This window comes from Geotrypetes seraphini, chromosome 8, assembly GCF_902459505.1.
Source record: "Geotrypetes seraphini chromosome 8, aGeoSer1.1, whole genome shotgun sequence".
NCBI classification, from domain to species: Eukaryota; Metazoa; Chordata; class Amphibia; order Gymnophiona; family Dermophiidae; genus Geotrypetes; species Geotrypetes seraphini.
This window is the reverse complement of record NC_047091.1, coordinates 162,537,230-162,563,991: the sequence shown is the minus strand read 5'-3', so window position 1 is coordinate 162,563,991 and position 26,762 is coordinate 162,537,230. Positions and strand designations below refer to the sequence as shown.

Below are 26,762 nucleotides of genomic sequence, written 5' to 3'. Positions count from 1 at the left end.
TTTTCAGCACAGAAATGGCAATTGCGGCCATCTTAGATTATTTGCACCTACTTTTAAGCAAAGGCCTCAATGCTCTGCTCATGCAATTCGACATGAGCTCTGCCTTCGACCTTGTAGACCATGCGAAAATGCTAGTGTCTAGACGCTATTGGCATCAGAGGCAAAGTGCTAAACTGGTTTCATGGTTTCCTTTCATCCTGCACCTATCAGGTTCGCTTCAACAATGATCTCTCCAACACCTGGAGCAACCCATCCGGCGTTCCGCAAGGGTCCCCACTATCCCCTCTTCTTTTCAATATCTACATGACCTCATTGAGCGTTCAACTAACCCAGCTGGGGATAAAATTATTCAGTTACGCTGATGACTTTAAGATCATCATCCCATTTGCCAACTCCATCTCGGAAACAATTCCAAAAGCATCAGAAGCCATAAACGTGATGGAGCATTGGATGACAGACTTCAAACTCAAGCTCAATACTGAGAAGACAAAATTCTGTCGCTTCACCGCGCCCTCTTGACACCAAAACTCCACTAGACATCAACAAACATAACTACCCCATACAGCCCACCATTAAAATACTGGGTGTAACTCTGGACCAATGCCTCACCATGAAAGACCAGGTGGACTCCCTAATCAAAAAGGGTTTTTTCACCCTCTGGAAACTTAAATCCATTAAAGCATAATTTGATAACTCTGCCTTCAGAATCCTGGTACAATCCCTTGTATTAAGTCAACTCGACTACTGTAACATCGCATACTTAGCAAACCCCCAAAAGAATATGCGACGCTTACAACTAATGCAAAACACTGCGGTCAGACTAATCTTCGGTCTAAAGAAGTTAGATCACGTGACACCATACTTCAAACAGCTGCACTGGCTGCCGATGGAAGCTCGCGTAAAGTTTAAGTTCGCCTGCCTCTGTTTTAAAGTTTTCTATGGTCTAACCCCTAAATACATCACTGACCTCTTCTCCTTCTCAGCCAACAAACACAAGAGAAGCTCCCACTTGCATTTTGTTTCTCCCCCGGTTAGAGGATGCAAACTAAAAAAACACCATGAGCATCCTCTCTCACATCAAGCAGCTCTATGGGGTAAAGACCTAGAACAACTCCTATTGCCCACCACTTATGAGGTATTCAGGAAACGCCTCAAAACTCACCTATTCCTGAAATAGGTGAGCTGTCTATTCCTGAATAGACAGCTGATCCACTTCTCTCTTTCCCCTCCCTAACGGTGTTCCTGCCCTTTCTCCCTATTGTTCCCACATCCCTTAAGCTAATTCAACTTGTACGTCAACTCAACTTGTACTTCACTAATCTTTTGTAAACCGCATAGAACTTAACGGTACTGCGGTATATAAACTGTTATTATTATTATTTAATGAAGGTTTATTATTAGATATGTACATCTTCTATATTAGTGATGGCAAATCTGGGACCTGCTCAACCTTTTTTTTGCTCTCATCAGCTAGTGTTAGTGTCTGTGCGACCCCCGAAAATTTTTTTGGGGCCAATGCGGCCCAGGGAAGCCAAAAGGATGGACACCCCTGCTCTAAATGGCCTTTCTAAAATAAATTACTGTGGAAGCACTTATTGCCTCCTATTTAGGAAGCGCTAAAGCCTACCCTCCACCCCCCCTTCCTGTATTATGGACAGGCTAACCAGTTAGTATGATGGCACAGTCAATGCGCAAATTGATCAGCGCATCTCTTCCCCTGATGCACCCCTTCACCCCCTAAATAAATACCACACAGGGCATGCAGATGGCAAAATTAACACAGAACACTTTAGCACATCCTGCGTTAGGCTATTTTTGCTGTATTAGGCAAAGGTTAGCCTCTAATGTAGCTTTAGTAAAAGGCCTCCTTAACTTTTAGGCACAAGCTCAAGAGCCCAAAATTGTCAGTTTACTTCAAAGGAGATTCACCGACTAGGATCAGAATATTCCCAGTTTAAAAATGCAGGTATCCCTTTATAAAAGCATTAGAAGGTGAAAATCAAATGACAATTTTATAATGTAACAACAATTTTAGTCCTACTTTTAGCTCTAAGACTGTATATAACAAAATGCTTTACCAAAGAAAATTACTGAGTCACTAGGAAAGTGATAGGTCTAAAAACCAAGCAAACACGCATTCAGAAATAGGTAAAATAAGCACATACTCATTTCTTTACATAAACTAATCTTTTAATGTCACATTTTTGACAATTGTGAACTATACAATGTACTGTAAGTGGGCAACAAAGCAATAAGTGATACCGTCTTTTCTTGAAACATCAAATGTATATAATAACAGCGCTTATCATCCACATTTACAAGATTCACATCAAATTGATGACATCCTAAATGTATTCCTTTTAAAGGACAGAAATTTTCAATAAAATATTACATTTCACCTAATACTCTGGTACAATACTTCATGTTTAAAGAAAAAAACAAAATCAAATACAAGTATGGAAATCAGCTTGCATAAGAGGATCCTTTTTCATTAGCCTTTAACAGATCACAGTTGTGTCTCACAAACCATCAAGAACTAAAAAATTTCAAATCATTCAAGCAGAAGGAATATAAAAACGAGTTTGAGACAGTAAGAACATAAGAATTTGCCTCCGCTGGGTCAGACCAAAGGTCCATCGCGCCCAGCAGTTCGCACCGGCCCATCAGGTCCATGACCTGTCAGGTTATCATGATTTAGCCCTATAGCCCCCTTGTTTTTATCTATACTCTTTCCATGCTGATATCTACCCCTTTCTGTATCCCTCAATCCTCCTATCCTTCAGGAATCCATCCAATCCTTCTTTGAATCCACGTAGCGTACTCTTCCCGACCACTTCCTCCGGGAGCGCGTTCCATGTGTGGTCGGACAGAGTACGCTACGGGGATTCAAAGGAGGATTGGATGGATTCCTGAAGGATAGGAGGATTGAGGGATACAGAAAGGGGTAGATATCAGCATGGAAAGAATATAGATAAAAACAAGGGGACTATAGGGCTAAATCATGATAACCTGACAGGTCATGGACCTGATGGGCAATTAAAAACTATGGTCCTATCACAGATGGTGTGAAGACTATACATAATGAAAAAAGAACCACATTTTATAAGCTACAAATAGTAGCTAGATTTTCTCAACACATATACCTTAAGAGACAGACTGGTCGATATTATCTGCAAGGTTAACATATCAATAATGCTACATGAAAGTGAAAAATGTATGGCACAGAATCCTCCCGAAACATACTGCTCCGTCAGTGAAAATGGCATTGACAAAAAAAAAACCCGCCTCAGGCTTGGAGTTCTTCTTAAGGTTCAAAGAACCACATCTTTTTTTCTGTTCCATAACAGTAGAAATTATCTGTATGTAATGAATACTTTACAAAGAGTAGTGCACAAAATTTAACCACATAATGAATGATCTTTGGCCTCTACCAAAGTATATGCTTTCAAGTCTCTTGCAGGATTTGTAATATATAATCACTTGACCAAAATAAAACACAAATTGTTTTTACATTAAAGATGCCCTTAGCTTATTTGTAGATTGAAATTTTAAAAAAATATTTTTTAAGACCTCATGATTTTCAACAGAACCAGTCCCAAAACCAAGGATAAAGAGAAAGAAAGAGTAAGCTATTACCATCTTTTTTGGCTTCTCTTTTAATGTAAAAACTCCATTGTGCAGTCATAAAACAGTCACTCGTTCCCAAAAGATTATTTTCCAATATTTACTTAAGTTTTGAATTATGAATATGCAACAAGATATAATAGGTAGTGAAATGATCTGGTTTCAGTTTTACATGCATTGGCTCGTTTGAGAAATTGACATTATAATAATAAAAACCATGAAAATCAGTTATCAAATAGATTTGCCTTGAGTTTTTAGGGAACTAGTATTGTTTTACATAAGAAAAACACTAGTTGAAACCATAAAATGCTCTCTCGTTTTAAAGAAAATAGTGAGGTCATAAGATATTCCAGCCCTCTTGGACAGCCCCCAAAAGATATATTCTTTAGAGTACAGTTTTCATCTTATCTTAAAGAACAGCCCTAGTGTCCACTAAAACAATTGTAGCACCCATCTTGCCACAGATAAAGTTCACAGTATCCAATATTGAGGAATAAGTCAAATGTACAGTTTAGTGACCAGATCTTCCACAAAAGTCTACTGTTTGGGAGGAAAATCTTCCGTCTCAGTGCCACTAAACAATGCACTAGGGTTCTCATTGAAAACTGAGCACTGTGATAGTGTTGTTAATGGTAAGAAAAGTGTTGGTGATTCAGTGTTTTAGAAAAAGGCTCAATGAAGGTTTGAATTGGACCTCTGGAATCAGCAGGAACCACAGAAAATAAATTAAAGGTGTAATAAATGACAGTACCATTATGCTTTCTCTTCCTTCTTGAGCCCTAGCATCCAGCCAGGGGTTAATATCCTCAATAAAACCAGGGGATAAATCAACATAGACTGCTTTGCTGCTAGAAACAAGGGGAGCAAGTCCATCAGGATTTTCAGCAACAAACTTTAAAAAAGACTCCAAACAGGATGGCATTTGCACCTCACTGGCCATTAGAGTTGACCACTGAGACATAACAGAAGTCCTCTAAAAATGGACACTAGAAATTACGTTCTACTGACATCCATAAACAACTGAGCCTCAAAATTACGTATCCATTATCCACCCATACTACCAACAATAACTGCAACAAGAATGTACATGAAGACCTTTTCTGCAGGAAATTAAAATATTTTAACATGATTCTTACTGCAAATAAGTAGATACTCAGAAATTTGTGAAATAACATTAGTAAATGCTGAATCTACTAATCTTCATGAATCAAAGCATTCATAGCGGACTTTATAAGCACAAACCTTTCCCTTTTCTATCCCAGGGATTACGACCTTTTATTCCTATTAGAAGACATCATCCCTCTTAAAATGTAGATCCCTTTCATGTACCTTACTCTCCTAATTGTTAACACTTGATCCACATATCTATGGCTTAAACACTGTCTGCATTTTACAAACTGTACAGCTAGATAATGAAAAAGGTTTGCATATCATATAATAATTAGGCCTACTGGTAAATATTTCATATCAGCAAAGCTAACCATCCACCTTTACTGACATTGGCAAAGACATCAAAATCAAGACATCTAACAAAGAGAGAAAAAAATGTAAATCAAACAGTGGCAGCTAATATTCAACCATTTTGATGTAACACTCATAGTTAAACAAAGCTGCCCAACGCACACTGTGTAGCTTTCAAGCAGCCCAGGCATTTCAGATATAAAGAATGTGCAGGTCACACTGATTCTATGCTACAGTAAGGCCAGATGAATTGATGTATATGGGTGGCAAAAGATTTGATCTTATACCTCACATGTCCAAAGTTAAAAGTAGTGTTAATAAGTAAAAATGGCATCGTCAGGATACGTACAAAACGTTGCAAACAATTAAAAAAGAAAAAGGTTGATGTTATTAAGCACCCACAAGAAAATTGTTGGAATCGCAAAGTGTGTAGACAGGACTCTTTTAATGCTTTTGAAATGATCCTATTCTTGGTCTTCAGTATTAACATGTGGAAACTGCATATCTCAATAGCTGTAGCAACTGACTGTAAACTGCAGGTAAGCTGTGACTCTGACAAGGCACTTCAAAGAAGAATGTCGGCAAAGGTTCTGCCCTATGAATCAGACAATATTTTGCTTACCGGCACAAAAGTGCAGAGCTGCTGCCTTGTAAACATGGTCCTTTGCAACAAGGCATTGCTAAGGGCTAGCAGAAATGAAAGGACTACATGTCCATAAGCAGCAGAAGATAACCTAGGTTAACGTAAGGCCTTATTGTAACCAAACAGCTGCTACAGCTACTGGTAAAAGTGGATCGCCTTAAAAGAACAGGTAACGAAGGGGACTATATAGTTTGTTGTCACTGAAGAAAGTACTATTGAGACAACAGCTTGCTGAAATGCTTTCTTTTGTTTATGTCTGTCTAATTTCCGGCTTGATGGATTAATATCGACACAAAAATAGGCAGAATCTCTAGAGGCAGCAGTACCTGCTCCTTTAGTACAAATTACCAAAATAATAATTTTATATTTTCTCCATATCCTTTCCAGCATCCTTGTTTAAAAAAAAAAAAATCTCTTGGTTGGTACCAAAAGAACTTACCCAACTCCTCTGTCCCAAGTAAATATATCTACCAACACTATTTCAGCTGGTCAACCAAGCAGGTCCTATCCTGCTGAAATATACATCTAGGCTTTCTTTGAATTTTAACTAAAATTGTTACAGGTGAAAAATGTGGTTAATGAACCACCTGCCTGCATAACAGATTTTTAAAATTGTTCCCATTTATTCTGTAAATCATTAGAACATATTCCAAAATATAACTACTCCTATGCCCAAAGAGAACAAAAAAAAAAAAAGAAGAAAAATAAATCAACTGCTCAGAAATGAGAATGTTCTCAACATTAGAATATGAGACGCAATATTTGCAAAAAGACAAAATCATTTTGCCAAGATTTGGGATTTAAAATGAATTTCTACAAAACATTTGTCTAGATTGTAGAAATGACATCTAATAAATGAAATAAGCAACTGTAAATCAGGCTTTATAGAGAGATTATAGTGATTTGTATATGGTCTCAAATTCTGTTTATGATGGGAGTTAGAAGGTACCAAGCCTCTAACATTCACTCTTCATGTGAATCTTCACATCTTCTTCTTGACCTTTATACAATATTCATTTCTGAAAAGAAAAGTTAAATTTTCAGAATATACACAAGACACTTTATTCTGCTTCTTTGGCAAAGTTTAAAGTTTTTATAACAGAAGGCCTAGGGCTCCTTTTACGAAGGTGCACTAGCATTTTCAGCGCTTGCACCGGATTAGCGCACGCTATAGCTGAAAAACTACTGCCTGCTCAAGAGGAGGCAGTAGTGGCTAGCGCGTGTGGCATTTTAGCGTACGCTATTCCGTGCGTGAAGGCCTTCCTAACACGCCTTCGTAAAAGGAGCCCCTAGAGCAGTAATCTCCAACTTTCTTCATGTAAAGGGCCATAATGTAAACATGAGAAAGCTTCAAGGGCCACCAAAAAATTTCACGTTAACAAATACAGTGGTACCTCGGTTTACGAGTGCACCGGTTTGCGAGTGTTTTGCAAGACGACCAAAATAATCAGCAAACTTTTGTCTCGTAAACCGAGCACTGCCCCGATAAACGAGCACTCAGCAATGGTGGCCCAGGGGTGTGTACCTGCCTGCGGGTGCTGCACAGCGATTCGAAAGTGGTGCCTTCCTTGCCTCTGGGTCCCCATGCGGCTGCCCTTCTGCTTCGGCGATGCCTCTGCCGTCCGTCAGCGCTCTCCTGGCTCCCATCTAAACCGGCCGCCATCCTGAATGAGCATGCGCGACTTCACCTCTCTCCTCTCCTAAGTCAGCCGCTGCCCTGACAACATGCTCACCACGTACAAGCACGCAGCGAGTTCACCTCTCTCTCCTCTCCTAAGTCAGCCGCCGCCCCGACAACACACTCACCACGTACAAGTACGCAGGACGTCCTGCATGCTTGTACGTGGTGAGCGTGTTGTCGGGGCAGCGGCTGACTTAGGAGAGGAGAGAGCTGAAGTCACGCATGCTCATTCAGGATGGCGGCCGGTTTAGATGGGAGCCGGGAGAGCGCTGACGGACGGCAGAGGCATCGCCGAAGCAGGAGGGCAGCTGCATGGGGACCCCGAGGCAAGGAAGGCACCACTTTCGAATCGCTGTGAAGCACCCGCAGGCAGGTACTCACCCCTGGGCCACCATTGCAAACTTCGGTTGTGGAACGAATCTTCTGAGTTTGCATTAAAGCCTATGGGGAACTTTGCTTTGCAAAACGAGCATTTTGAATTACGAGCATGATCCTGGAACGGATTATGCTCGTAAACCAAGGTACCACTGTACTACTAATTCTGTAAACCACTTTGACCTGCTTGTTCAGACTAGGTATTAAATATTAAAATTGATACTAATATTGATTCTACAACACGTTAAGGATATTTTTTTTAAAACTTACTTTATTTTGGATTGTCAATAGCAGCAAATTCCATAAATGAGACACCCAAGTAACACACTTACATGGGTTTTACTAAAAGCGCTAGAGGTTTTTAGCGCTGGCTGGCAAGGTAAATGCTCCAATGCTCATAGGTATTCTATGAGCGTTGGAACATTTACCTCACCGGCCCGAGCTAAAAACCTCTAGCGCCATTTAGTAAAAGGGCCCTTAGAGACTGTTTGCAGTTACTATTCATAAGAACATAAGAAACGCCTTCACCGGAACAGACCAAGGTCCATCTAGTCCGGCGATCCGGCAAGATTGAAATTAACGCATTTACAGGAGTTGAGGGCTGCAATGGAGGACTTTTGAGCATCACATGCAGCCCTAGGGTCGTGCGTTGGAGACCACTTGCTTAGAAGCTACCCTGAGACACCCAGAGCTAAGAATCCAAAGAAACGTGCAAAGGAGAATACCAGACTTCTTGAGATCCACATGAAATATGCTTTCTATTCTATTCTGTTTTTATTCATTTGATCCTGCCTTATCAATACTGATGGACTTCCTCAAAATGGCTTACATCCAAACTGATAAAATGTACTTCAAACTATAGTACATTAATACAATTCTTTATTTATTTAAGTTATTTATATACTGCTTATCAATGGAGGCTGTCTAAGCGGTTTACATTCAGGTACGCAAGCATTTTTCCCTATCAGTCCTAGCAGGCTCATACTCTATCTAATCTATCTAATGTATGAGGGTCATTTCATAAATAATGCACACTATTTTTTTTTAATTTACATGTTTTATTTTTTTTCAAGCATTTCTTTACAATCCTTCAATATAGTCTCCCTGCTTTGCAATGACCAAGTCCCAACGTCCAGGAAGCTTCATTATTCCATCCAAGACACCAGTTTTGTTAAGTTGCCGTATGGCTTGAGCACCGGCGGAAAAAAGCTCTTTCAGAGATGCAAAACGATGTCCACGCTCCAACTTTGGAAAAAGGTCGAAGTCTGGTGGACTCATGTCTGGACTGTAAGGAACATGAGGTAACACCTCCCAGCCATATTTGTGTAGTTTTTCAATGATGAGTGGAGAGCTCCATTTTCCCCACGGCCAAAAAAATTTAGACAAGCTCAATCAAAAGTCAAACAAATGATGATTTTTCTTATGATCATGAAGGCATCATCATCACAGACAAAGTTCCATGTGGAAGAAGTGTCACAGAAGTGTATTATCGTGATTTTTTTGCAAAAAATGCACAAAACTCGACCTCAGTTGCTCTTGGCTGGGCCACTCATTCTTCATAGGGAATGTTGTAATTGAAAAACTACATAAATACTGCTGGGAGGTGTTACCTCATGCTCCCTACTGTCCAGACATGAGTCCACCAGACTTCGACATTTTTCCAAAGTTGAAACAACTTATGCATGGACATTGTTTTGCATCTCTGGAAGAGCTTTCTTCTGCCGGTACCCGAGCAACTGAACAAAAACAGTGTCTTGGATGGAATAATGAAGCTTCCCAGATGTTGGGACTCAGTCATTGCAAAGCAGGGAGACTATATTGAAGGATTGTAAAGAAATACTTGAAAAAAAATAAAACATGTTAAAAAAAAAAAAAATGAAAAAGTGTGCATTATTTATGAAATGACCCTCGTATATCAAAATACAATTCATGAACAAAATTCAAAGCAAGTAAAAAAAATAACAATTTGCGAAATAAAAAACCAAAAACCCCTAACATTCTAGTGTGCATCATGGTGGTGGACTCTAGAGAGGGGGGATGGAGGGATGGCGGCGGTGGTGATGTGTTCTATTTTTCTTTTGTTGAGGGGGATATGAGAAGTTGTTTGTTATTCACTCGTGTATGCTGATTGTCTATTTGGACTTGTTTCTGTATACTGTTGCATTGAGGGGTTTTTTCAATAAAATTAAAACATTTAGGGCTCCTTTTACAAAGGTGCGCTAGTGTTTTTAGCGCAAGCACCAGATTAGCACGTGCTATAAGAGGAGGAGGCGGTAGTGCTAGCGTGCGCAGCATTTTAGCGTGCGCTATTCCGCACGTTAAGACTCTAACGCAGTGTTCTTCAACCACCGGTCTATGGACCGGTGCCGGTCCACAGAAATTTTCTGCCGGGCCACAAGGCCAACATGTTCATCAGGCCCAAAACTGTGTTCTTCAACTGCCGGTCCGCAGTGCGATCGATGCGTTGTTAATAAGATTATATTGTGTGTATATATGAAAAATGAATGGAAAAAATACAATTAGGACTATGGGGGCAGGGTCTGGGGTGGAGATTGGGTAGAGATGGGCAGGGTCTGTCCAACGACTTAGCCCAGTGTTCTTCAACCGCCGGTCTGTGGACCGATGCCGGTTCACAAAATAATTCTTTTATTTCTGCCGGTCCATAGGTGTAAAAAGGTTGAAAAACACTGCTCTAACGCACCTTCGTAAAAGGAGCCCTTAAAGAAATAAAAAACCTTAACATCCAACTGAAATGTGATTATCCACTCTCACTAGTAATGAGAGTCAAATAAGGTACAATAGTTCTACTAAACTGCATAAAATTTACAAAAACTACATTTAAACATCCCAACCCTCTATTCGCCAAAAGAGTCAAATGGCAAAAAAAACAAACAAACCTAAAAAGGATCAATTTATGCAGTACATTCTATTCCAATAGTTTTACAATGACTGCTTAAAATATTCAATATCTTCAAATAATATTGTAATTAGAAAAATTTATGGAAGATGGTAAATAAAATGATAAATGATAAAAAAATAAATAAAATAAGATTGGTATTAAGTGTAAGATGAAAATTGTGCTGCCCCTAAACTGAGGTAACTACCGTATTTTTCGCTCCATAAGACGCACTTTTTCCACTCCCAAAAAGGGGGTGGAAAGTAAGTGCGTCTTATGAAGCGAAGATACAAATTTAAGCCCATTGCTGCATATTTTAAACCCCCCTGCCACCGCCGCCGCATATTTTTAAACTACCACCCCCCGCCACTGCATATTTTAACCCCCCCTGCTGCCGCTGTCGCATATTTTTAAACCACTGCCCCACCACCACTGCATATTTTTAACCCCCCTGCCGCTGCATATTAAAAAAAAAAACCCACCACTGCTGCAACTTTAATCCCACCTGCTCGCCCCTGTCGTACTTGGTGGTCTAGTGAATTTCCCAGCCAGAAGCGCAGAGATCAACAGCAAACCCTCTGCGCTCCTGCCTGGGCCTGTGCCAGTCTCTGAATGGCTGCAGTCAGCTCTCGCAGGACTCGCGAGAACTGACTGCAGCCATTCAGAGATCGGCGCGGGCCCAGGCAGGAGCGTGGAGGACTTGCTCCTGATCTCTACGCTTCTGGCCTGTGCACCGCTGGCTGGGAAAGATGGGAGGAATTAAAAAAAGGTACCGAGAAGGGATGATTAAAGGTACGGGGGTGGTATGATTAAAAAAGATACTGGGGGGTACATGGGGGATGATTTATGGTACTGGGGGGCATGTGGTATGGGGGGGATGATTTAAGGTACTGGGGGCACATGGGGGGATGATTTAAGGTATATGGGGGATGATCTAAAGTACTGGGGGCACATGGGGGTATGATTTAAGGTACTGGGGGGTGTGTGTGGGTCTGCCTGCTTGTCACTAGGCCACTAAGCCTGCCTACCTGTCACTAGGCCACCAGGCCTGCCTGCTCTGTGCCCTGCCCTGGCCTACCACTAGACCACCAGAGGGGGGCAAAGGGTACAGAGCCTGGCACGGAGAATTTAGTTCAGAATGTTTTTTTTCTTGTTTTCCTCCTCTAAATCTAGGGTGCGTCTTATGGTGTGAAAAACTTTGTACGCTATTTATACAAGGATCTTACTTTACATGTCTCCTCTAGCAAGGAGTGAAAAGAATTATGCTTTACTTTAGAAATGGGAATACTGAACCTACCTTGGTAATAGAGGTCTTTATTCCTTCTCATCTGAAACTTTTCTGCTGTTGCATCAATCCCACATTTTCATATACTCTAGCATTATCTTCTCTCATTCTGGAAAGAGAAAAGTTGATCCCAATATGAATGCCTATTATGAACAATAAACAAATTAACTTTAAGAGTTTCAAAAAAGAGCTAAAGACCGATTTGTTTGAAGAATTTGTCCTTAAAAAGATATAACTATCTGCTAACCAGTTTATAATGTTGTATTAACTCATTTATTTTTATGAAAATCGCTGTGAACTTCCATGAGGTATTGGCGGTATATAAATAAAGATCATGGAAACAGAAGCATGGGGGACCTGAAAGCTCATATTCAAAGAAAAACTGAGAAACTATCTGAAAAGTGTCTTTTTGAAAATCCTATTACCAATGGGAATCTTTTTTTTTTGTTTTAAACATTTATTTTATACTGTATACTCGAATATAAACCAAGATTTTGGGGCCAAAATAATGGCCCCAAAATGGGGGGGTCTCTGTTTATATTCAAGTTATCCAGCTTTGCACCCCCCTGCCCTCATTGCAGACCTCAAGCCCTGGTGGTCCAGTGGTAAGCCAGAACAGGCCGACCCCTCCTATGTCCTGTCCCGGCCAGCTTCACACCACCTCACCTCCCTCCCACACCTGAAAAGGCCTACCTTGCACAACCTGGTGGCCCAGCAGTGAACCAGAGAAGGAGCAATCCTCCTATGCCCCTGCCCCATGCAGAACCATAAAGGAAATGGTTGCAATGAGTTCCTGATGCAATCTAGTGAGCTTCCGCAGTCTTGTAAGATTGCTGCGGGAATTCGAGGCAGCCATTTCCTTTAGTGGCTCTGCACAGGACAGGCGCATATGAGGATTGCTCCTTCCCTGGTTCACTGCTAGATCATCAGGATGTGCAATATAGGCCTTTTCAGGTGTGGAAGGGGAGGTGTGGAGCCAGCCTGGAAAGGACACAGGAGGGGTCACTCCTATCTTGGTTCACTGCTGGACTACCAGGAAATTAAGGAAGGTCCAAGGGAGGCCTGCAATGGGTCAAGGAGAGGGCAGGGGGGTGCACACCTAGCCGGGACAAGGCATGGGAGGGGTCGCTCCTGTCCCAGCTCATCGCTGGAGCACCAGGGCTCAAGAAAGGCTTGGGGGAGATCTGCAATGGGTCAGGGAGGGGTGCAGAGCCTTAAGGGGCAGGACCAGGTAGGATTGCTCCTGTCCCAGCTCACCATCAGACCACCAATACCTATATTTGAATATAAACCCTTGGTTTATACACAAGTCAATCTTTTTTCACCATTTTTTGGGAGGGGAAAAAAAAAAGTTACCTAGTTTATATTCAAGAATATATGGTACATTGCAAGTCACATGATTTTCCCCAAGCCTGCTTCACCTCTGCCATTTTAACTCCCAAATGTCTCCTTTCTCCCCCTTCCATTATTTTATCTTTTTTTTTTTTTTTTTGTATCTAGATATATTTTATACTACCTCTTGTTCCTTCCTTCTTGTCATGTTAGTCCCCCTTGGTCTTATAATCCCTTCTTTTTTTATATACATATAAATTTTAATTGCTTTTTTTTGTAAATTTTAATTGCTTATACTGTCTTTCTGTTTGAATCACTTTTTATTGATTGTAAACTGTCTAGATACTTTTTTTGATAGCCGGTATATCAGAAATAATAAACTTGGAAAAGCAATTTTCTAATGACATTTTGAACAGGAATCCCTTTGAAAATTGCTCACTAAAATCTTAAATTAGTATGCTTTTTTGCTTTATTATAAACTCAATAAAACGTTTGAACTGAAAAAAATTAGTCAACAAAAGAAGTATAGAGGGGCATTTTCAATATAACATCCAAATCCAAGTTTGGACATTTTGTGGAACACACAAAAATCCTGTATTGAACATGACCATTTTTGAAACAGAAAAACAATTTTTTTGTTTCAAAAATAGCCATTTCTCAGATGTGCTTGTCTTCACTGTGTCCTATCTTTCTGAGCCATTACAAAAACACATATCCAAAAGAATAGCCATACATAACAATACCATACAAAACAAGATAAACCATACAAAACAAGCCATTAGGATGTAGGAGATGCCAGCATTTTTAGACTGGCCACACAGACATCCCAGCAGAACAGTGGGGGACCCAATGGGCACTGCAGTGAACTTCCCATAAAAAGGTTCAGGTACCCCCCCTTATAGTGTATGGTGAGCCCTGCAAAACCCACCCAAAACCTACTGGACCCACCTGTACACCACACCAATAGCCATTAGCCCTGCAGGTTTCATCTAAATGTAGGTACAGTGGGATCTGGGTTTTCAAAGGCTCATATAATCCACCATAAGTGTAGTTGCTAGCTTGGGAAATGGACTAGGATTCTAATCTCTATAGTTCTAAACTAAACTAAACCTTGGGTTTATATACCGCACCATCTCCACGAATGCAGAGCTCGGCACGGTTTACAGGAAGAAAGATGAGAGAGGAACTACAGTGGAGAGATTAAAGAGTTAGGTGTAAAGGGGGAAGGTGAGAGGCCTAAGAGGGGGGAAGTGTTACAGTTTTGAGAATAGCCAGGTTTTTAGGTGTTTGCGGAAGAGTTGGAGGGAGCTTGAGGTTCGGAGAGGGGAGGTGAGGTTATTCCAGATCTCAGTGATTCTAAAGGGGAGGGATGACCCAAGTTTGCCTACATGGGAAATACCTTTTATGGAAGGGAAGGATAGTTTAAAAATTTGGGAGGATCTGGAGGAAGTAGGGGTTGGGGAGTTCCAGGATAGAGGGATAACGGCAGGAAGGATGCCATGTAGGATCTTGTAGGCCAGACACGCACATTTGAAGTGGATCCTGGGGATTACTGGGAGCCAATGGAGCTTAGACAGGAGTGGTGAGACGTGATCAAATTTGCTTTTCACGAAAACAAGCTTAGCTGCGGCGTTCTGAATCCGCTGAAGTCTGTGGAGGCTTTTCTTGGTTAGGCTGAGGTAGATAGAATTGCAATAATCCAATCTGGAGAGGATGATGGATTGTACTAGGACTGTGAAGTGTTTTTGGTGAAAATAGGGTCTGACTTTCCTTAGCATGTGAAGTTCATTGCACTATCCACTAAGCTGCTCTAGGAACCTACTTGCTGCTCTACTAGGACTGGTCATAACATCTGAAACTATCATACAGGCAGGTAATAATAATAACAACTTAATTTTTTTATACCATCATAACCAAAAGTTCTAGGCGGTTTACACTAAAGAGCTGGACAATCAGCGAAATACAATAATACAGTAAAAAAATAAAAATATTTGTAAAATAGAATTTCAATAATAAAACTCACCAAGTAATAAACTTATCGAACAAAGTGGTCTTTAGGGGGAGCAGTGGAGTCATCTGGTTAGTTTTGGCACCTTATTCGTTGTTAAAACAGGTCTAGTCCCAAACATCAAATTGTGCCCTGGCTGTTTTCTTAAATGTTTGATTATTGCAGAAAAATGTCCAAATTATAAGCCCATCCAAACCATACCCCCCTTCAGATTCAGACACACTGCAGACCACCACTACAGCAATCAGTCTACAAAATACATTTTGAAAATAGCGAATTGAAAAATTTGGCAAGAAAAACATCCATCTGCCCCTTTATGCCACTTTTTGGACATTTTCTTTTTTGAAACTAAGCCCCATAGTATGATAGATCATCGTAAAAAGATGCACATCTTCTGTATTCAAAGTAGGACAGAATATTCAGATTCCAATGCACAAAGAAGAAAAGAAAATTTGCAACACAGGCTGTTGCATAGTATTGAACAGGATTTAAAGTCATGGGATTCGCAAAGGAATGAAGAGAAAATGTTCTCTTCATCACTCACAGTGAAGTATTGGAAAGATTGCTTTAAGGAAGCTTGCAGTTTCACCTGCAATGCGTGTCACTGCAGAAATCGGTGTACAGAACCAGTACAGCACACAGGGAAGGGGAAAAAAGAAGAAAAGATTTACATTTTAGATACTTCATAGTTCCTCTTTAGTGTCTGAAGAGATTCAAATGTACCACAAATGCTTGGAAAATCATTTCAAATGAAGACAGAGATTTTCAAAAGAACATTTATGCAGCTATAAAGCAATTTCCACATGTAAACTGACTGCTCCGACAATTTTCCTCTCTCAATATTGTTAAATATTTGCATAGTGTTCTAAAACACTATGCAAACATTTAGTAACCCAGTCCTCAGGGACCACCTGGTCAGTCAGGCTTTCAGGATATTTACAAAAAAAAAAGGTCACCGCGAGATCGGGGACAAGGCCATTCACCGCCCCATGGAGCGGTGAATGGTTAGCTCACGCGGTAAATGAGCGTTCGATCCGGCAGCTCCCTCTCTCCCGCCGGCCATGCATCTCCCTCCCTCCCTCCTTTTCCCTTACCTTTTCTTGTTGAAACCGGCGATTTCTATAAGGTATTACAGCTGTATTACAGCCGGAGCCTTGAAGTTGCGTCGTGTTGCCTGCTGAAAAAATCTCCTCTGACGCAACTTCCTGTTTCCGGTTGCATCGGAGGAGACTTTTCTAGCAGGCAACCTGACGTGACTTCAAGGCTTCGGCTGTAATACAGCTCATAGCCTTATAGAAATCGCCGATTTCAACAAGAAAAGGTAAGGGAATACAGCGCATAGCCTTATACAAATTGCCAGTTTCGCCACAAGAGAAGGTAAGAGGGAGGGAGGAAAAGAAATGCACAGCTGGCTTGTGGGAGGGAGCTGCTGGACCGCGTGAAGGGTGCTGGGGGTGGGGGATGGAGAGGAGAAGACGCTGAAGACGGGGGCGGGGCTGTGAAAGGGACAGTGGAGACGGTGACGGGGCGGTGAAGGGGAAGGCAGAGACGGGGACGGGGCGGTGAAGGGGACGGTGGGGACGGGGTGGTGAAGAGGATGGTGATCCAGGGACGGGGACAGAATTTTTCCCCGTGTCATTCTCTAATTTACAACAGACATACAAGAGAGAGATTTAAATACACTGCCTTCTTGGTAAACAAATGTAGAGAATTACAGGCTGGTAAGTAAACTAATGGAAACACTTTTAAAATAGAGAATGGCAAAGTTTCTGGAATCCTGTGGATTACAGGACCGGAGCCAACATGGATTCACTAGAGGTAGGTCTTGTCAGACAAATCTGATCAATTTCTTTGACTGGGTAACCAGAGAATTGGATAGAGGGAGTCCGCTAGATGTGGTGTATTTAGATTTTAGCAAAGCCTCTGACCGTGTTCCACACAGACGTCTAATAAATAAACTGAGTGCCCTCGGTATGGGTCCCAAAGTGACAGGCTGGGTCAAGAACTGGTTGAATTGAAGGCAACAGAGGGAGTGATCAATGGAGATCGCTCTGAGGAAAGGGATGTTACCAGTGGTGTGCCTCAGGATGGTGTAAATAACAAGAAGACTGACCTGATGAAGATTGAAGAATGGTCTGAAATTTGGCAGCTAAAATTTAATGCCAAGAAATGCAAGGTCATGCATTTGGGCTGCAAAAAACCAAGGGAACGGTACAGTTTAGGGGCTGAAGAACTTATGTGCACGACAGAAGAGTGAGACTTGGGTGTGAATGTATGTGATAATCTTAAGATGGCCAAACAGGTTGAAAAGGTGTCGGCGAAAGCTAGAAGGATGCTAGGGTACATAGGGAGAGGTATGGCCAATAGGAAAAATGAGACATTGATGCCCCTGTATAAGACTAGTGAGACCTCATTTAGAATATTGTGTACGATTCTGGATGCCGCACCTTCAAAAAGATATAAAAACGATGGAATCGGTCCGGAGGAAGGCTACTAAAATGGTGCGTGGTCTTTGTCATAAGGCATATGGGTACAGACTTAAAGATCTCAATCTGTATACTTTGGAGGAAAGGCGGGAGAGGGGAGATATGATAGAGATGTGGCGTAAATGCACATGAGTCGATTCTCTTTCATTTGAAAGGAAGCTCTGGAATGAGAGGACATAGGATGAAGTTAAGAGGTGATAGGCTCAGGAGTAATCTAAGGAAATATTTTTTTTACAGAAAGGGTGGTAGATGCGTGGAACAGTCTCTCGGTAGAGGTGGTGAAGACAGAGACTGTGTCTGATGTCAAGAAAACCTGGGATAGGCACGTGGCATCTCTTAGACAGAGGTAGATATAATGGTTACTGCGGATGGGCAGACTGGATGGCCATTTGGCCTTTATCTGCCATCATGTTTCTATTTTCTATGCATATTCATTGTGGAGATCCTGAAAACTCAACTGGCCAGATAGCTGTGGGTTGAAAACCACAGTTCTAAAATATATGTACTTTTAGCTGCCTTAAGAGGTGATGGTCCTGGAGATGTCTGCATTATTTTCCATGAAAAAAAGAATGTGCAGAAAAAATTGGAAACAAATAACTAAGCCAGATTTCAAAATGAAATGAAAGTAAGTTAAAATATACTCAGATTTTATTAGGATTTAGCTTATGCTTTTTACTGGTAGCACGATATGAATTTTTAGGTACAGCAAGAATTTCCCTATACCCAGGAGGGATTACAGTCTAAGACAGAAGTGGGCAAACTGCAGTCCAAACTTTATGTGGCCTGCAAGCATCTCTCTCTTTTACGCTACAGAGGACCAAAGAAAAATATCTGTCTCAACCCAGCTGCAATCCTCTATCTCCCCTCCTCCCCAATCCAAACATTGTCCATCTTTCTCTCCCTCACTCACCACAAGGCTTGAGAACATGTTCTGTCTCGGCCCATAATCAAAGATTAACTTCAGTGAGGAGGAGATTTGGTGCCATAGGCATGAAGGTCCCACCCCCTCTGATGCATCTTTTATGATGTTTATGCACCAGTGGGGGCATGACCAGCCCAAGCCGTCACATACGTGGCACCAAAAGTCCTCTGTACTGAAGGAACCTTTCTTCAGTCATGCAGATCCTGCATGGAGAAGAGAGATCTGCTTGCGAGTTTTACAGTGAGGGAGAGAGATATAAGGGCCAATGCTGGGATCAGGGGAGGAGGTAGAGAGAAATGCAGCTGAGTTGATACAGGTACTTTTCTTTGGTCATGTAGGACCAGAATGGAGAGGGAAGGTCTGCTTGCAAGGTTTTTAAGTGAGGAGAGATGAGGGAAAAGGGGTAATAATGGGATCAGGAGAGGAGGGGAGCTAGCGAAGGGAATGGTGGCACATGGACTGTTGAGGTCAGGAAGAAAGAGAGGAACTGTGAGGCACATGGATTGTGGGGCAGGAAAGAGATCTTATTAACGCTTCATAACAGAAGAATAGGGTAAGAGACCATGTTCATTTGGTCATCACATCTGAGTTTTGTTGGCAGTTTATAATTTTTAGAGTTTATAGTTTTTTATTTATAGTCCGCTTGGATTACAAAATCACATACATAATAAATAAAACAAACACATATAAAATTAAAACAGGAATACACATTATACCTGGACCATAACATTCATGTCTCCTTTTACAAAATAAATGCCGTTTCAGCAATTTTTTAAAAAAAGTACACAAATCCCCTTGTTGCCTTATATAAGCCAGAAGTTTATTCCAATCTACAGGGCCTACACACGAGAAAACACCTGCTCTAGTTGCTTCCCATCTTAGTTCTTTCCTCGTTGGAATAAATAAGGTCGCAGTGTCCAGCAGAACGTAACTTTTGAACGGGGACATAAGGTGAAACACAATTAATCAAATATCTTGGCGACTGTTGATGCTCTGATAGATTAATAACAGTTTATATTGCAGTGAATTATATAGCACATTTGTAGGGGAATTCTCAGGGGTGGGGTTTTCACATTCGCATAAAATGCTGACAATTAAAGTTTATGTAAATTACCCCTGCCAGTCATGCTCACGCAGAAAGACATATATGGATTTTGTGCGTGCTGCTTCCTAGGGATAGTACTGTTGTTCATGGGGCCCTCTGCGTAAACAGATTGCCCATCCCTAGTCTAAGGGGTCTATTTAGTAAGATGTATTATGCCCATAATGCATGATATTTGAAGATACCGTGCAATGACAATGAAGTTTAACACAAAAATAGTTTGACCTGTGCAAAGCAGCTCATTATGATGAAAACTAACAAAGTTGTTTGCGGTAAACTTCACACGCTGCATTACTCATGGAAAGTTAACACCTCAAGAGATGCCATTTTAGCATCTTTTTCCTAGCAGCAACTGAAAGTGATGTAAAAAGCAGCTCTTCACTCCCCCCACCTGACACCTTTGCAAAAAACGGTGTCAGGTCAAAAGTGCGCCGGGACAAAGGCGCGCGCAGACAATTGAGCGCAGCGCGGAGGCGCGCGCCGCAGAAAATTACTGTTTTTACGGCTCCAACGAGGGGGGGGAACCCCCCCACTTTACTTAATAGAGATCGCGCCGCGTTGTGGGGGCGTTGTGGGGGGTGTGGGGGGGGTTGTAACCCCCCACATTTTACTGAAAACTTCACTTTTTCCCTGTTTTTAGGGAAAAAGTTAAGTTTACAGTAAAATGTGGAGGGTTACAACCCCCCAAAACCCCCCACAACGCCGGCGCGATCTCTATTAAGTAAACTGGGGGGCTCCCCAACAAAACCCCCCGTCGGAGCCACTAAAAAACTGTAATTTTCTTCGGCGCATGCCTCCGTCTTGCGCTCAGTTGTCGGCGCGCGCCTTTGTCTTTCGCGGGGTTGTCTATGAACCCAAAAAACATATACCCCTTAGGATCAACTTCCTTACCTTCCCCAGATCCCCCCTTGCTTTAATACAATGGAAGGGTCATTTCCCTCCCACCCAAAGCCAATTCCCACCCCTAATTGTCCAATAAAATGGAAAATCCCATTCCCCAATACCCACTGGCAACCCATAGTCAAACTACCGAAGAAGGAAATATCAAGGAGCTTTGTACAATTAAAGAAAACTGTCCCGAGTCCCAAAGCCTCCTGTACCATGAAAGCATACAAGCTACAACCTAAACTCACAGCAAAAATAAAAGCCAACTTTTCTAAATTACTAATTTGCTTTACACAACACAAATTACCCTTCTCAGGACACAGTGAAGTAATCTGCACAGCACCCACTGCATCTGTGACAGTAGACACCAGACATCCTATTTATACTTCCACAGATCTACCTGTACTATGATGCTAATCTACTCTAACTGATGTAATACAGATGTATGTAATGTCACACAAGTATTATAAAAATAGTAATACAGAATTATTGTCAAGCCCACTTACTCTGAACAGGTTGGGGTTGGAGTACATGGTGGAAGGGGACTCTGATCCCCAGCTATCTGGTCTGATAAAGAATATTTAATATTGGTGTATTCATGCCCTTTTCTCTTGCTTTTCTGAAAATCCAAAGAAAATTTTAAAAAGAGACTATAAACATTTAGAAAGATACATTTAAAATAATCATTTAATAAAATTCAATTAAAGATTTAAAAAATGTTGCACTTTTCTGAAGGACCTAGGATATAAATATATTCACCACTGGCTCAAAATGAAAAGAGAAAAATACTGAAACTCCCTGAGAAAAAATAAAAAAACAGGAGTGAGAAAACATCAAGGTCTAATAAACCTAATGTAGAAGTTAAAAAAACAAAGTGGGCTATATGAAGAAGCAAGCATCTTTATTCTGGGAGTATCTGAATAAAACACCCATTGTGGTCTCATTTCATCAGAGGTTGATTTGTCAAGGGCAATACAACTAAAATAGCAAACACAATAAAATCAAACATAATGCTACACATTAGAAACATGATGGCAGATACAGGCCAAATGGCCCATCTAGTCTGCCCATCCGCAGTAACCATCATCTCTTTCTCTCCGAGAGATCCCACATGCCTATCCCAGGCCCTTTTGAATTCAGACACAGTCTCTGTCTCCACCATCTCTTCCGGGAGACTGTTCCACGCATCTACCACCCTTTCTGTAAAAAAGTATTTCCTTAGATTCTTCCTGAACCTATCACCTCTTAACTTCATCCTATGCCCTCTCATTCCAGAGCTTCCTTTCAAATGAAAGAGACTCGACTCATGCGAATTTACGCCACATAGATGTTTAAATGTCTCTATCATGTCTCTAACATTTCTTCCCTCACCCACCTTAATTGAGATCTTTAAGTCTGTCCCATACGCCTTATGACAAAAACCATACACCATTTTAATAGCCTACCTATAGACTGACTCCATCCTTTTTATATCTTTTTGAAGGTACAGTCTCCAGAATTGGACACGATATTCTAAATGAGGTCTCACCAATCTTATTCAGGGGCATCAATACATCCTTTTTCCTACTGGCCATACCTCTTCCAATGTACCCAGCATCTTTCTAGCTTTCGCCGTCACCTTTTCAACCAGTTTGGCCACCTTAAGATCATCACATACAATCACACCCAAGTCCCACTCTTTTGTCGTGCACTTAAGTTCTTCACCCCCTAAACTGTACCATTCCTTCAGGTTTTTGCAGCCAAATGTATGACCTTCCATTTCTTATCATTAAATTTTGGCTGCCAAATTTCAGTGTATGTTAATTACTGAATCAAAAATTGAAAATTAAAACCAAAATAAAGTGGAACCTTGGTTTGCAAGCATAATTTGTTCCAGAAGTATGCTCGTAAACCAAAGTGCTCATATATCAATGCGAGTTTTCCTCATAGGAAGTAAGGGAAACTCACTTGATTGGTTCTTCCCCCTTTCCCCGCCACAAGGCCATTGGCGCTGCTTGCTTCCACCCCACCCCATCCCCAAATGACCCCACCCCCAAGGCCACTGGCGCGCTTCCACACCCTCCCCCTCCGAGAACCGGCATCACCCGCCCTCGCAAACCCTTACCCCGATCTGGCACCGGCACGCAGCACCAACCCGCAAGACGTGCTGGGGCCTGGAGATCTTGCCTCTTGCCTGGGCCTTGAGCATCTGCGCATACTCAAGGCCTTTTGGCTTCTGCTCTCTCTGAGATTCTCAGGGAGAGTGGGAGCCAGAAGGCCTTGAGCATGTGCAGATGCTCAAGGCCCAGCCCAGCGGCAAGAGGCAGGATCTTCAGGCACCGGCACGTCTTGCGGGTTGGTGCTGCTTGCCGGTGCCAGATTGGAGTAAGGGTTTGTGAGGGCGGGCGATGCCAGTTCTCGGGGGGGGGGGGAGGGGCAATGCTGGTTCTCGGGGGGGGGGGAGGCGGATCAAGGCCGAGGGGAGGCCATGCCGGTTTCTTGGGGGGATGCTCGCAAGTCGAGTCAACGCTCGGTTTGCGAGGCACGATTTGCTCAAGTGTTTTGCTCGTCTTGCAAAACATTCACAAGGTTTGACTTTAAATGATATAATAAAAATGTGCAAATAATCAATGTTAAAAGCATGTTGTAACACATTAAAAAAAAGAAAATGGATTACCCAGCTGGTGACAAACACACAATCTTCACCCCAGCTGAAAAATGAAAAAAAAAAACTCAAAAAACAAAAAACTGATAAAAAGTAGAAATTAGGTTCTTACCAGCTAATTTTCTTTCTTTTAGTCCCTCCGGACTGGCACTGAATAGATGGGTTTACGCTCCAATGCCAGCATGTGGAGACCGAGACATTGAATTTTGACCAGTACTGGGCAGACTTGCACGGTCTGTGTCTGTTTATGGCCATTTGGTGGAGGATGGGCTGGGGAGGGCTTCAATGGCTGGGAGGGTGTAGATGGGCTGGAGTAGGTTTTGACGGAGATTTCGGCAGTAGGAACCCAAGTACAGTACTGGGTAGAGCTTTTGATTCTTGCTCAGAAATAGCTAAGAAGAAAAAATAAAAAAAATTTAAATTGAATCAGGTTGGGCAGACTGGATGGACCATTCAAGTTTTATCTGCCATCATCTACTATGTTACTATGACTGTAGCAGTCCCATCTACAATCAGTCTGACAAATAGCCAAGCAGGAACCAACTAAGAACTGTAAAACACCAACTTCACTCTCAAAAGGAGAATGAGTATCAAGGAATTGTCCAGATTGGACTGGAAAAACATTGTTGGATACTGATAGAACAAGAATCTTCAAAAACGTCCCTACAGCTTGCCAGCTAAGCCAGACGAACCAAACGCCACTGCTATTATGGAACTCCTCAGACAAAAAAATACATCAGAAAAAACCATACTCTTCATGAAAAGACACTAAATAAAAATGACAGGGCAGGGACTGTGCCATTCTGGAGGGACTAAAAGAAAGAAAATTTGCAGGTAAGAACCTAATATCTCCTTCTTTAGCATCCCTCCAGACTGGCACAGAATGGATGGGACGTACCAAAGCAGTACCCATTCATTGGTAGGACCCCCCCCAAAGAGCCGCCATAAGAACACTCTCACCGAACACCGCGTCCCAACGCGCCTGAATGTCCACCCAGTAGTGGCGAACAAAGGAATGGAGAGAAGACCAAACCGCAGAGTTACAGATATCTACCAGAGGCACAAGAGAAGACTCAGCCCAAGAAGCTGCTTGCCCCTAAGTGGAATGATCTTTGAGAAAATCCGAAACAGGCTTCTTCTGAAGAAGGTATGCCAAAGTGATAACCTTCTTGAACCAACGCACAACTGTAGCCTTGGAAGCGCCGTCCCTCTTACAAGGACCTGCTAAAAGGACAAAGACAATCCAACTGATGGAACTCTTGGGTCCACTGAACATAAGCACGAAGGACCCTACGGACTGCCTCTGCTCCAAACAGCCCTCCTGGCTACCCAACACCAGAAGGACAACAGACTGGTTAACATGAAAAGGCGAAACCACCTTTGGAAGAAAAGAGGGAATTGGCCGCAGCACAACCTGCTCCCTGGAGAGCTCCAAGAAGGGAGGTCTACATGAAAAAGCCTGTAGTTCAGAAACACATCGCGCTGGTGTAATGGCCACCAGGAACACTGCTTTAAGAGTAAGGTCCTTCAATGTGCAGGAGCTGAGAGGCTTGAAAGGAGGACGAACAAGCACGGAAAGAACCAGATTGAGATCCCAGGCCGGAACCAAAGGACGAACTGGTGGCCAGAGTAATTTAACCACTCTCAAGAAGCGAATCACATCTGGAGAAGAGGCCAAACGTCAGTCATGCAACAGACCGCATAATAGAGAATGACATGGTGGTGGTTTACCCGCGGCCACCGCGTTTAGCCACGGGTAACCCGCCGAAACGGGGAACGAAAACTAGCAGTTGCTGTGGCGACGGGGACAAGGCCATTCACCGCCCCGTGGAGCGGTGAATGGTCTTGTCCCCGTAGTGAGGCATGAAGGATCGCGCAGTCCCTGCAGCCCACACTCGCCTGCCCAATCGATCCTAGTGATTAGCCAGCTCTCTCCCTTCTCCTCACCTTAGTTTGTAGGTTTTCTTTTCCGGCGACCCACACGCTATCAAAGAGCCGTGCACCCACTGCTGCTCAGTTTCGATCTTCTGCTCTGACGCAACTGGAAACAGGAAGTTGCAGCAGAGCAGAAGATTGAACACTGAACAGACGTGCGTGCGCGGCTCTTTGGAAAAGCGTGCAGGTCACCGAAAATGAAAGCCTGCAAACTAAGGTGAGGAGAAGGGAGAGAGCTGGCTAAACACTAGGATCAATTGGGCAGGCGGGTGGGGGCTGCAGGGACCGTGCGATCGCCCGTGTTCCCGGCTCAAACTGGAAGGAGGGAGTGAAAGGGAAAAGGATTCTGGGCCAAGGGGATGAAGACGGAAAGAAAAACCCACAGCAGGAAAGAAAGGGAAGGACAGGCAGGTGAGCCAGATGCTAGAAGCAGGGGGGGAGGGGGAAGAAAGAGGGAAAAAAGCTAGATGGGTTTGAAAAGAAGAGACACACTGGTATGGAAGAGGAAGATAGGGGAAATCTGGACACAGGAAGGTAACAGAAAGAGGGGAAATTATGTGCATGGGGCATAGGGACAGAGACATAAAGGGGACATGCCATGGGGATGGTATATGGACACAGGGGGGGCAATGGCAGATACATAGGGGAGATATTAGAAATGGGGAAAATAGGAGCACAGAAGCGAGATGGTTTGTGGGGATGGGACGGGGACCGAGCTCGCAGGCTCCAGTGGCTTGCACAAATTACATTGTAACGTGCCATGAAAATAAGAGGGAGGAAGGTAGATAGATAGGCCACGCGAGAGGAGCTGAAGGGTGGTAGAAAGGAACAGATGGTAAAGGAGGGAGGGAAGGGTGGTGGTGGAAAGGAATAGGACAGACATTGAAGGAGGGTGGAGAGGAACAGACCCTGAAGGGAAATGTGGAAGACAGAGTGGGAAGAAGACAGATGCCAGACTATGGGGGAGTGGAGGGAAGAAGATGGGTGCTAGACCAATTGGGGGGGGGGGGTGAAGGGAGAGGCACAGTAACAGCAAATGGAAGACGCAGAGAGAAGACACACAGTGGATGGAAGGAATTGAATGAGAAGATGTGGAAAGCAGAAACCAGACAACAAAGGTAGAAAAGAAAAATTATATTTATTTATTTATTTTTTGCTTTAGGATAAAGTAGTATATTAGTTGTGTTGATAAAAAATTTATAAACAAAGCCCTGCCAGCTGAACATCTCTTTCTCTAGTTCAGCAGCAGGAACTTTGATTATAAGAAAGGAATAAGCTAAATATTACAGTACTAAGGCTTATATGGATGCAGCGGGGACGATGACGGGGCGGTGAATGGGATAGCAGTGTCGGTGAAAGGGGCGGTGAAAGGGATGTCGGTGACGGTGACGGGGCGGTGAAGGGAACGGCGGTGACGGGGCAGTGCAGAGGGATGGTGGGCCGGGAACAGATTTTTTTCCCCGTGTCATTCTCTACCGCATAA

General features: G+C 42.6%; 1 protein-coding gene across 6 annotated transcripts in view; it reads right to left on the bottom strand.

The window, feature by feature from the left end:
• Window positions 1–3,719: 3,719 nt before the first annotated feature.
• The window catches only part of PTPN11 (protein tyrosine phosphatase non-receptor type 11), a 115,240-nt gene continuing 92,197 nt past the window's right edge, over window positions 3,720–26,762 (bottom strand). For all 6 annotated transcript variants that reach the window (XM_033956336.1, XM_033956338.1, XM_033956340.1 and 3 more), the window contains 3 exons: window positions 21,207–21,319; window positions 11,978–12,074; window positions 3,720–6,747 (listed from right to left, as the gene is read on the bottom strand). In XM_033956336.1, coding sequence (XP_033812227.1) covers window positions 12,005–12,074; window positions 21,207–21,319 — 183 coding nt within the window. In that variant the 3' untranslated portion in view covers window positions 3,720–6,747; window positions 11,978–12,004. The remainder of the gene's footprint in view (window positions 6,748–11,977; window positions 12,075–21,206; window positions 21,320–26,762) is intronic.